Source organism: Eublepharis macularius, chromosome 9 (assembly GCF_028583425.1).
Source record: "Eublepharis macularius isolate TG4126 chromosome 9, MPM_Emac_v1.0, whole genome shotgun sequence".
Lineage (NCBI taxonomy): Eukaryota > Metazoa > Chordata > Lepidosauria > Squamata > Eublepharidae > Eublepharis > Eublepharis macularius.
This window is the reverse complement of record NC_072798.1, coordinates 52795844-52808954: the sequence shown is the minus strand read 5'-3', so window position 1 is coordinate 52808954 and position 13111 is coordinate 52795844. Positions and strand designations below refer to the sequence as shown.

Sequence of the window (13111 nt, the reverse complement as noted above, 5' to 3'; positions counted from 1 at the left end):
TCATACAGGGAAAACACCTGCCTCCTACAAAACCCTCAACCCAAAATGGATACATCTGTCATTGGCAATAGTGGCAAGGAGCACAAATGGATTTTGTCCAGTGACCACAGTCCAAAGTTCTACAAAATCCAATGTGCACATGAAGATCAGTGAGAGCAGGAGACACCATTCTGATTAATATTGGAGAACCCTCAAAATGTATATTTCCTGTGTGTGTGCAAAAGATTCCCTGATACCAATGAAGCATATGTGAGCATTATCTAACATTAAAGGGAATGGAGCACTCCATTCACACAGAATCCAGTATGTGCAATAAAGCTCCACAGAGCGTTGACATTTCACATTTGAATTCAGAGTAGAGCATATCAAATCCCACCACTGGAACCATCCATCAGTCATACATTACAAAATTATACATATTTCTGCAGCATCACAGAGAACTGTCTGAACGTGAAGACAATAATACTGGCATGTAATACTGCTACCATATAAAACTTAAGAGAACACTGGCCATAGACTTAATGGACCCTAGTTCAATAATGAGAAATGAAAGACAGGTGAAATTGGATTAGTGTGTCATTTCAGGCCAATGAATACTGGCAGAATAATATATGTTGGTTCAGCTCAAGAAAAGGGGATGCACTTATTGAGTTTACAGAACAATCATTACAGGTTCATAACAGTACATGTATTTTCATTTAAAATAAGCTGTTGTGGGTACCGGAACAGCTTTCTTACATTGCTCACACTAGAGGATACTGACTGCATTATCAAGACTGCCTTCAAAACAAAACAAGCCACCAACCACTGTACAAACACAAACCACCATCACATTTTTAATTTATATGTGGATATGATGGAGTCAAATTCTTTTGACAATATACTGGCAAAGGCCTACAAAACCTTTAAATAATGAAGTAGCATTTGCTTTGTTTAGTACATTGGTTCTTCCCCAAGGGGAGATAAAAACAACAGAGAAGTAGATTTAGAGCTCGAGAAATGGAGGGGAACTTGTTTGCACTTCCTATAAAATTCAAACATTCCAACAAACTAGTCATTGTATATTGCCTGACTGAACTAGTAAAAAATAGATTGCTTTGTTTGTTTTGTGATTTCCCAGCTTGCCAATGTCAGAGGAAAAGAGCTGGTGGAGAGTCAATCATTTTAGGGACTGGCTTCCCTACAGAATGCAAGTTATAGTCCTTAGTCCATAATAATTATCTGCAGTAGAGTTGCTTTATTGACTTGGTGGCTGTGAAGTCCATATGCTAATGCTCCTAATGATCAGCCATTCCTTTTGGCTTTTGGTAATGAGTATTCTCATACAGTTAATATCAAAAAGAACTTTGTGCTCTACTTCTGTAATTTCCAGGTTTCCATTTTTAAACTCCCCTAGTCGTAAGTATGTTGTACATTGTCTCCCTTTTTTCCCCCCAACAATTTTTTCCCCAACTTCTAGAGCTCCATGATGCAAGATATCATTTTGTCGATCTTCTGTTCCAGTGATGACTTTAATTCTACTGATTTTGATAGGCTTTTCAAAGACAATTACATAGAAATCTCCAGTTGAGGGTGCCTTTCCCCAAAAGTATTCATCAACGCTACTGTAAGCCTTGCTTGCTTCATAATTTTCAAAGACATTTATATTGGTATGTAGGTTGGCAGGTGGGTTATCAGGGATGTCAAATGAATCCTCTTCAAAGTCGTCATCTTTCAATTTATTCTCAGCTCCTTTGTAAGATGAATAATATCCCATGTGCTGGAAAAGAGAAGGCTTGAAACGTATCACATCCTTTTGAGCTAGTAGCCCCCGGAAATGTATCAGCAGCCAATCACAAGGCATTTCCTGGTAGAACATTAGCAAGAAATGAGCCAGGCGGGGGAGGTCATGGGAATGGTATAGTTTCCCAATGTAGCCCAACTTGGAAAATTCTAATGTCACCCAGTAGGTTCCTTCTCGTGAAGTTATGACTTTCTTCACTACAGTCAAGAAGTTTTTGGCACATCGAACATCATCTTCTAACATCATGTAATAATCAGAAAGATTAGCACAGAAGTTAAGCAAGAAAGCATAATCTACATTTTGTTTGGAACGGAACCTCACTCGATCTTCTGGGTCATTATAATTTCTCTTAAGGCCATCCAATACTGGATAGTATTCTTCAGGAGTATGGATCACCATTAACCTGCCAGCAATTATGTGATGGGCAAATTTCTGTGAAATGTCTTGAACCATCCCATCACACCACAACGAGTCAAACTCTGCTAGGTGCACCACTACTGCAATTTCTTTCAGCTCCTCGTAACTTGACTGCTCAAATATGGACTTGATCGTCTCAAGCAAATAATTCCCCTTTTTCCTTTTAACAGAGGACAGTCCAATGGTAAGGTACCCTAAAGAAATTAAGAGAAAGAGATTTATTAATATTATATTAAAACATACACTTTTTGTTTTAGTAAAAGTAAATGGTCAAATCGAAAATGCTCTAGTCTAGAAAGTGTCTTCAGTAACACCCAAGGGTTTGCATGGTATCTAGCAACATTTTTGACAAGTGGGGAACAGTAGCCTTTCACCAGTGGCAGTTCACAAACTGCTTTTGAAAGTACCCTGGCTATGTGTATGTACGCAGACTGTTTTAAAAAATAAAAGTTGTATCTGTGCTGAATACATACATTGGGGAGAGGGCAGTTTCCTGCTAGAACTGTAGAAAGAATTCATGTAGAACTGGTCCCCATTCCTCACCACTCATTCTCAGGCTGGCTGGGAAAATATTGGGGAGGGGCTCATTGGTGCTGGGACAATGTGCCATGTCCTTTCCACTGCAAAACTGAAAGTAACATCATCATGTTATGAGGACACTCTATGATTAGCCCCAAACTCTATGGGTGTGTGTGTATGTGGCAAATCCTACATCAGCAACATGATGTGATGACATCACTTCTGGTTTTGCACTAAAAGTGACATGGCACATTGTGCTAACACCAGTGCAACAGTCCCTGCCCCCAGGATCTCCTGGTGGGCCCCGCAGGATCACTTAGGGGGTTTCCAGTTGCAGCTGCAGCTGGCAACCTTACTTCTATAGTTCTTTGTTCAGCATATAAAGTAATCTACATTAACTAAACTGTATGGGGAAATAACAGGATTTATACCTTTTCTTCTGAAACAGGTATTGAGAACAGAGATGGGTACAAACAGAAAAAAACTACGAACATGATGTTCGTTGTTTGTTGCCATCCACGAACAAGGACTCATGAACAACTACGAACATAGCCCTGTTCAAGAACATATTTGTGGTTGGCTGTTTGTGGGGGCCAGCAGGCTCTCCTCCAGCCATCATCCAAGTCAAGATTCCTACTGCACAACTCCCAGAAACCTGACCTGAGCAGGCACCAGGAAAGGTACCAATAATAAATAATAGTTTGGTCCTGGAGCCTGGCAGCAGCCCTGGAACTTGAAGGGGTAGATCCCTACTGCACCACTCCCAGAAACCTTACCTGAGCAGGCAGCAGGAAAGGTACCAGTAATAAATAATAGCTTGGCCCAGAGCCTGGCAGCAGCAGTGGAACTTGAAGGGGTAGATCCCTATCCTACCACACACAAAGAAAATTCAAGCTCCAATGCACTCTCTCTATCAAAATGCCAACAGCAACTGTCTTTCTCTCCACTGTCTGCAAAGTCAGAGCTGGGAGTCCCCCTCCCCACTGGTCTTTGCTCCCTTGTTTTAACAAATTTGGAGCTCCACACTTGAAAGGAAGGCCTGCTTATCAAACTGAATTGGTCTTAGACTGGGGTTTCCAGGGCAACAGCAGGAGTTCAGACAGAGTTCAGACAATCCCTGGCTAAGTTTCCAAGGGAATTGATTGCAAGTGCCAGACTGTCTGGCTTGACAAACAGGCTTGCAACAACCACCTGTTTGTTTAGAACGGGGCCTCACGAACAGCTTGTTCACAAACAACTGATTGGGCTGTTCGTGGCTTTTTTAAAGTTCATATTGCTGTTCATGCCCATCTCTAATTGAGAACACATTGAAGTGGTTTTGTTACACTTCAGTTATATTATGAACTAGGGCCTGGAAGGATGTGTGCAAAAATACCAGCAGGAAAAAATATACTTAAAACTTTCTCCTTCTTAAAATCTGCCAGAAGAACTAGAAATGAGGGTGGTACCTCGCTCCTCTGCACATGGTGTGTACAAAGGAGCTGGAAGGAGCAGCAGGGCAAGATGGTGGAAAAGCCTCCCCTCCTGTTTCTGAAGTGTTTGGAGGGTCACCAGTGGGTCATGCTAGAAGGTGGCCCAAAGGAGGTGTAGGGCTAAACTACCCACCCTTGCTTTTGAAAAAACAAAGTAAAAGCATGATCCAGCCAAAAATTTAGCACTTATAAATCTCATTAACTTCAATTGGAAAGTGAAACATGCTTAAGCCTTTCCATTGAAATCAGAAGAACTGAAAAGGCTTGAACTCTTTTCTGCAAATGAGGGTTGCATGATGCCCCATAGGTATTAAAAAAAGATACAAAACCTCTTTTTAAAAATTGAACATGTCTCATTTCATATTTCATTTATTCCTTAAGGATAATTTAGTCAGTGGTTCCCCATGGGTTCATGTCCCTCTCCATTTTACTTTTATAAATACATGCAGGACTTTTAAAAAAAATAGTAACATTAAAATTAGAACACTTTGAGATCAGCCTCCACTGGAACTAACTGGAAAACAAAAGCACTAAACATCCCAACTTATGGGTACATATTGACCCCCCACACTCTGCAGAATTTTGCCTGATGTCATAATATACATTCTGTATACACAGAGGAAAAATACTAGAAGTGCATTGGGCATCAATTATATCCCAATAAAACTTTGATTACTAACATACAAATATGAAGTATCTTTCTGTTTTTCATATAACACAGAAACCCTTCCATAGTCCGAAGTTTCAACACTCTGTTTTTACTTGCAAGGTTGGGTTAGGGAAAAAAAGTATTTGGTTGAAGTGGTCATTTCAGCTCCCTCTGGCAGTTAGTATGACAGCTAGCTACTGAATGTGTGAAACTGTTTGCGTGTTAAGGTTCAAGTCTTTCAAACTGAACTGGACTTGCAACGTGCCAACCACTATTAACAACCCTTAAATGTCCTCAGGTATACTTTCAAAAATGTTCCCCTTCCCCCATAATGTCATGCCCGGTCATGACTAATTTATAGCTAAATGACTAGTTCTAATCTTTCTATTGTTTATACATTTCCTGCAAAATGAACAGGCTGGGGTACCATGGGCTATAATAGTTTGTGTTGGATTTATATTTCCATACATAAAACAATTACCGTTATTTTTATCTTAATCTCATATTACTTTCAAGTCAATCATTTTTCCCAAATTTGATTTAAGTGGAGTATATTAAGAGAGCTTGGATATATTGTACTTTTTTTTTAAGGCAGTTCACTTTGGAGGATTATACCTAAGGATATACATTTTAGTAAGCTTAACACATTTACCTCTTGACACCATTGCAATCCGTATTTCCCCCCAGCTAGTCACTTTGGGATCCTTGGGGGGGGGGGAGTGAGGTCAATTATTATAATATATTATAATAAAGATTAATTAAAACCACCTAGGAGATACCAACATGCATCCCTAGAATGACAATATGGCCCTCACCCGGCCAGCAGCCAAGGGCTTGAGGCCTGGGGCCGCATTTGCCACCGCGGAGGATGAGCAGCAGCATTCCCCCGGCCTTGATGGGTCACATGTTGGGGGCGGGGCTAGGTGCCTTAAGAGGCTGCCCAGCCCCCTGTAATGGCACTTGCCTCCTCGTGCTCGGCCCACCCGCCCGCCCAGTGGCAGTGCAGGTGCAGATTGGTTGCCTTTTAGGGGCCAGGTAGGATTTTTTTCTTTTTTCCCTGATAGGCCTTGGGGAAGGAAGTTTTTTGCCTACCTTGTACTGCTTGCTGGAGCTGTGGCTATTTGGCTACAGTGGTGCTGTATAGGCCATCACTGGCAGGATTTAGTTGGGGGGATGTTAGCGGGACGGTAAGTACCCTTGGCACATCCCCATTGGTGGGGATATTAGGGGCCTGTCAGGATCAGCTAGCATGCTTTATGATGGCCAGTTGAGAGGGCAGGCTGCCTGGTGGGATCCCCTGGAAAAGTCCTTCCCTCGTGCTCCTCGGCAGGGGTGCTTGGAGCTTTAAGGGGGATACCATCTGCCAGGCTGGCCAGATTACAGCCATGCATTTGGATGGCTCGCATCCGAGGCAGTGGGTCTTGCCCATACAGGTCAAGGCGTGATCCAGGGGAGTGACCCCAGGGCTTGACCTGTACCACTGGTTAGGCCCTTGCCAGGTTTCAGTTGTTGCCATAAAATAAAACTGGCCCTTTATTACCCAAGCCTTGTGTCTGCCTCTTTATTCCGACTTGCGGGGGGCGGGGGCACAACAGCAAGCTTTGGCAAAAAGAAAGAAAAAGGAAACAAGTGGGGGACTAGATGCAGATGCAAGAGGCATCAGGGGATGAGGATATGGTAATCATTCTTTTTTATTATTATTTTTGGGCACCAAAATACAGATTTACCAAGAAACGGGTGTTTCTCATAAGTATATCAGAGATCACTTGAAAATTATAGTAAGAGTGACTGTAGATGCTGAGCGTTTCTTTGGCTGTCTAGAGTTCCTTATGCATTTTCATGTCTCAGGGGAAATCTAACATGTGGAGTTTTCAGTGGGCAGCATACTTGAAATTCCTCTTACTGTGCCTGCAGTGCTAAATTCAGGATTGGGACAACAGGACTGTGTACCTATAATCGCTATTGAGCTTTGGAGTGGCATTTACTTCTTTTTGAAATGCCAACCACATTCTTAAGTGTAGTCATCCCATAGGGCAATCACCTGCTGTTAAAATGTGCATACATCGTAAGTGGTACTGAAAGCCTCTTGCTTTATTCTTAATTCTGCACACAAAACTATTGAATTTGGGTTTTAAAAAGTTTAAGTTCATAATGTGTCAAAGTTTTATTTGCTGAGTTCTGTTATGCAACTGTATAGGAATTCAAGATGCAATTCTACAACCTTTAGATTCAAAATTATTTCTAGTGATTTTAATGACAATACTTTCCTAGATAGTGATATCAAGGCTAAAGTTCTGTTTTATTTAAAAACAAACTTAGTAGTTTTTTCTATGTTTGTAACCATTAGGCGAGATTTTAAAAATCTTGCTTTGGTTAATGAAATCAAAATTTCAGATACTTACTTTTTCTGAGCAAAGGTGTGCCCGCCAGATAGCGATAAGAAACATTTATTGATCCTGAGAAATTGGACAGATCTTTAAAAGTGTGAACATATCGCTCTGAGTTTAATTGATGTGTGGCTGTTTCTCTGATTAACTGTTTGTTTCCCTCCTAACAGACAGATGAAAAAGAGAAAAACAGAGAGCATGCAAAGCAGCAGTTAATGTAAGAAAGGAAACAAATAGAGACACATGCACACACCCACACCGTTACAGTTCCCATCAGTGTTTTCCTCAGCAAAAAGATGCAGACTTTGCTCAACATGTTGACCTCATCCAGCTGCAGTTGTGAGCAGCAAGTCACATGTGCAGAAACATGTTCTCATTTGCATCAGTATGAGTTTCTAGCCAATAGATCTAAGATTGTTGTGCGGAAAGACATCAAGAGATGCAAATGAAAATTTATATTATTAATGTGAACAGATCTTTTTTTGCAGGACTGGATCATTTATATACATGGCGTAGAATAGTTAAACAGAATCTCGTCCCTTCAGTATTTCCAATGAACTAATTTATCTGTTATCATCTCCCACTCTCTCTATTCCATTCCCATATTAATGCTTTCTGCCATATTGCTCCCTTTGATGGAACAGTCCCTCCTCCCTGTTCTTCTGGCTAACTTCATTTTTTCCTTCAAGTCCACCACCTTGTAAGAAAAAAAAATGAATATGCTTTTAGATAGAGATTTCTATGTGAATCAGAATTAAGAATAATCGGGCAAAGTATTTTTTTTTGTAAATGTTAATTAAAATTTCACTGGATTAAGCAGATTGAGAGACTGAAAAATTCTGAAAGATGGTGAGAAACTGACATTTTTCATCATATTTCTACTCATATACAAATTCTTCTTGGAACACATCCTATTTCCACTTTGCTGTTTTTATTATTATTAGGCACAAATAAAAATCCAGCATCTTGCTATAGAGATAAGGACTAGAGAGACTCACAGTGCAATCTGAAACGGAGTTACTCTCCTCCTTTGAGTTCGGCAAAATCAGTGGGTTTCAAATGGTGTAACTGGTGTAACTCTGCCTAGGATTGCACTGTCAGGCTCACAGACCTTTGAAAAATGTGCACGATGTGATTCCACTAACATAAATTCTGGATGTATGAAAGGTGCTGCACCACATCATATGCAACTCTGAGACAAGTGTCTCCTTCAATATTCTTCAAAACTATGCTTCATCTACTTGGATTGCAGCCATACTTCTCAAGGGACATAAATGCAAAAACAACTTTACTGGAGTGTCTCAAAGGAGGTTCTGCATTGAAATGGAGATTTTGAATTCTTTCTTCCAAAGCAACTCCAATGTAGTAAACACTTTTAAACAGCTTTGATGGAAACACTCTGGCAGACACATGCAAGAAGTTTTAAATATGACACAAAATATTCCAGAGGAAAATGTCATCATAGGTTGTCTGAAAAAAACCCAAATTTCATTTTTTTTCTTGGAAGTGGGCATTCTTTCCTTATTTTTATAGAGAATTAAGAATAACAACTTCAATATCTTGACATGAGTATTAGAAGTATGGGGATAGTGCATTGTTTCTTTCCCTTCCACATTTACTCAAGACAGTTTGGGGCAACTCACATGGTCTCTCCTCCTACTTGTTCCTCATAACTATACTGAGGGGAAGGCTAGAATATGATCGTATTAGTAACTGGCCCAAGGGTATCACAGCTGAGACAAATTTGAAGCTAGAACTTCTTGGTCCTACACCCCACCCATTAAACTACATTGAAAGTATGTTACCAAAATTTAGGCACATACTGTTTCAACTTTAATGTTCTGGTGTCTGCCATGGTTTCTACCTGCATGAGAAAGAATTGGAGCTGTTATTTTTTTCCTGACCACACTAATGAAATTCAGTCTAAATATTTTCATTTAAATTGACTTTTTATACAGTTGTATTAGTTTATTGAAAATAGAAAGTTTAATAAAATGATGCTTGTTTTGCTTTAAGTTGCATAAATAAAAGTATGCAAAAGTGGCATTACAATGATATAATGTAAAATAGTCTAAAATGTTGTAAAAGGAACACTTTGGAAAAAGCAATAAAAATGGTGACGCTAGAAAGTTCACAAGGACAACTTATAAACAGAGCTGTCTAGAGCTATAATGGGCCTTTGGACAAAAACTGGTAATACCTCATATATTTAAATAACATTTAAAGAAACACAAAATTAAGAAGGTAAGGAAGACAGCAAAAAGGAGTGAAAAAAGTAAAAACAGCCCGATGAGCATCTCAGCATGGCAGCCTACAGAGAAATAGAAGAAGAATAAGAGAGGGAAAAGCCTTTCTATGAATTCAGACTTTATTTTTTTGCTGCAGGGAAGCACTTGCTATGATTTTAAGTCAAGCAAAGGGTTAAACTGAGTGATTTTGGATTCCTAGAGATGCTTCTGGCTGTTGGTGAAGTTCTGAGATTTAAGCTATTGGTCCAGATCAGCAGGCACTGTACTGGCTGTTCTTTGCCTTCACATGCAAACAAAATGAGGCAAGAAGACTGGGAACTCTTGACGCAATGCCCTGGAAATTTTGCATTCCTAGTCTCACCTCTTTCACCAGTCCTGTAGGGGAAAAAAAAAACACTAAAAAGAGCATACTTGTACATCACCAACAAATTAGCTCACTTGCATGGATTTAACTCATCTATGTTTTGGATGCTATTGTTTCTGTTTATTTGGATTCACAAGCAAGGAAGCCATCAGAATATTTATTCATCCTCACTCCCAGTGAAAAAAAGTACACCAGAGGTTGCTGACAAATACTGTCAGGCATAGAGGGGGAAAAACAACCTTGAATAAAACCTAATAATCTAACACACTAAACAGCCCATAAAAGCCTCCGCAGAATAAGGCAAAACAAAGTCTTAGATCAATGATGAAATGTGCAAAAATCATTTTGAGGGAAACAATGAAAAAGAACCTTTTATTGTAAAAAGGCAAATTAAACATAAGACATTCTGCCATCTGGGAAGTTCACATAAAGATCTAAAACAAGCAAAAAGAGAAGCAGCATAAACTGCAATAAATTTTAAAAAAACAAGACGCCTCTGGAGGATTTTGAAACAATTAGCAAACCAAAGGAAGAGTCCATGAGAGTGATAGTGAATATGGTATAAGCCAGGTCAAATTTAATCATAAATGAGAGGCTATGAATAAATAAAATCCCTATACAACGTCTTAATACAAACAGCACTGTAAGAAGAAGGAATGTATAAAAAGCCAAGCAGGATACAAAAGCATTACCAAAAATGATACTGTCTTTCAACAAGCAGCACAGGTCTTGATTAGAGATGGGCACGAACATCAATACGAACAAAAAAAAGCCACAAACAGCTCAATCTACTGTTCATGAACAAGCTGTTCGTGAGGCCCCATTCTAAACAAACAGGTGGTCGTTGCAAGCATCATTCATTGCTGTTCCTTGCTGTTTGTCAAGCCAGACAGTCTGGCACCTGCAATCAATTCCCTTGGCAACTTAGGCAGGGATTGTCTGAACTCTGAACTCCTGCTGTTGCCCTGGAAACTCCAGTCTAAGACCAATTTAGCTTGATAAGCAGGCCTTCCTTTCAAGTGTGGAGCTCCAAATTTGTTACAAGGGAACAAAGACCAGTGGGGAAGGGGGCTCCCAAATCTGGCTTTGGAGAGGGAGAGACAGCTGCTGTTGGCATTTTGATAGAGAGAGTGCATTGGAGCTTGAATTTTCTTTGTGTGTGGTGGGATAGGGATCTACCCCTTCAAGTTCTACTGCTGCTGGCCAGGTTCTAGGCCAAGCGATTATTTATTATTGGTACCTTTCCTGCTGCCTGCTCAGGTAAGGTTTCTGGGAGTGGTGCAGTAGGGATCTACCCCTAAGTTCCAGGGCTGCTGCCAGGCTCTGGGGCCAAACTATTATTTATTATTGGTACCTTTCCTGGTGCCTGCTCAGGTCAGGTTTCTGGGAGTTGTGCAGTAGGGATCTTGACATGGATGATGGCTGGAGGAGAGCCTGCTGGCCCCCATGAACAGCCAACCATGAACATGTTCGTGAACAGGGCTATGTTCGTGGTTGCTCGTGAGTTCCTGTTTGTGGATGGCAATGAACAATGAACATCATGTTCGGGATTTTTTTCTGTTCGTGCTCATCTCTTAGTCTTGATGACTGAAGTCTAAAGCAACAAAGACTGCCAATGGCACCTCTGGAAAATCTATTTTATAAATAGCTTTCATAGTGATTTTGATGAACAATATTGCCCAGTTCTCCTAAGCTGAGGAATCTGGGGTCTGGGAACTCTGAGATACCACCATTCTTAGAATTTGGAAAAGTTGTTATTTTGAAATGATGTCTTCAGGACAAGAAGGAACTTGGCTGATGCAAATCTTTGGTTTTATCCAGCAAGGAAATTGTTATGTTCTTTATTCTCCACCCCATCTCCTTACTTACTTAGGCATTTACTAAAGGGCTTTGAATTATGCATCTTCTGGTAAGTAAGAAGAGTAACACTTTAAGCACTTCAAAGCAACCTAAATCTTTTCAGTTCAACATTGACAGAGTTTATGGCAGATGCCACCTTTTGCTGTGCTATCCTTTTTTAATGGCAACTTACCAAGACATAGCTATCTTCAATGTATAAATTCATGAACAATAAGCAAATGACAAGCACTCCTAGGAACGATACAGCAGATCGCTTTCGTAAGCATCTCATTTTGTCCAAATATTTCAGTGTGAATCTGACACCGAGAAAGACATACAGCACCTCCTAAGGGAGAAAAACATTTAGATTAAGATTTTGTACCTATTAGAACACTTTTGTTTTGGGGAGTTCCTCATCATGGGGTTTCACAATTTTATTAAGTATTTCATGTCAATATGGAAAATTATTGTAAATTAAATTCCACATCTCAAGAGTCATAAATTTGAAAAAGGGTAATCTATCTACACATAGGCAAAATGATGTTCCGGAAGAGTGTATAATTATTGGATGCTGTCCTATAGAAACACTATCAAAATAAATGCAACATGCCCTAGATTAAATCCATGACCATTATTCCCACCATTGAATAGATATTGAATAGATTTAAGGTCCCTACTACACAGGATCAAAAGAGCTAGGATCTTGTGATATTTTGATCTTCTCACTAATTTTAAAAGAAGCATTTTAGCTGCACTGGACATTGCTTCAGATTAGGAATTAACCATTTCCCCCATCAGTTAGAATGATAAACCCACCCACCCCACTACCGGTTTATTCACCCTTTAAAGAAAAAAGATGTTCACAGTTTTTCCTTTAAAGGCAGGGGCAGTTTTTAGTAGCAAGCCTATGTGGAGCATGGGAGAACTATTTATTTATTTGTTTATTTAGAAATATGCAGCCTTTCCAGAGACCACACTGGAGGTACCTAAACTTCCTCTCCCTCTCTAGGTGGCCTCAGTCGGAAAGGCTGGCTCATTGCACAAGCAACCCAGGCGGCTTGGGGTGTCACGATATGCTGAGTATGGCAGCATGGGAGGAGGCAACAGATATCACCTGTAATCATCCTGTTCTTCCCACCACCATACTGCCCACCTTCAAGCTGAGTTCCAGCAGTTCCATCAACACCATTGGGGCTTGCTTTCCTCCCAAGCCTCAGCTATCAGTGACAATAGCAGAAGAAATTATGAACACTTGTTGTCTTGCGATCTTTTTTGCCTGGACTTGCTTGGCCTTCAGATGTTCTTCTGTCCATGATTGAAATTTACTTTTTAACCATTGCAGACAGATCCCTGATCATCTCATCTAATGTGACTCACTCATCATCTCATCTAATGTGACTCACAATCTTCTGTGCTACATTCCTTTTAAAAA

At 40.1% G+C, this 13111-nt stretch overlaps 1 protein-coding gene across 1 annotated transcript; it reads right to left on the bottom strand.

Annotated features, from left to right (window-relative positions):
- Positions 1 to 1237: 1237 nt before the first annotated feature.
- MGAT4C (MGAT4 family member C) lies at positions 1238 to 12868 on the bottom strand. The gene is made up of 4 exons (XM_054987759.1): positions 12833 to 12868; positions 11873 to 12025; positions 7243 to 7390; positions 1238 to 2394 (listed from the first exon to the last, which is right to left on the bottom strand). Exons 1-4 carry the CDS (start codon positions 12866 to 12868, stop codon positions 1238 to 1240), a joined length of 1494 nt encoding a protein of 497 aa, XP_054843734.1.
- Between the last annotated feature and the right edge of the window lie 243 nt (positions 12869 to 13111).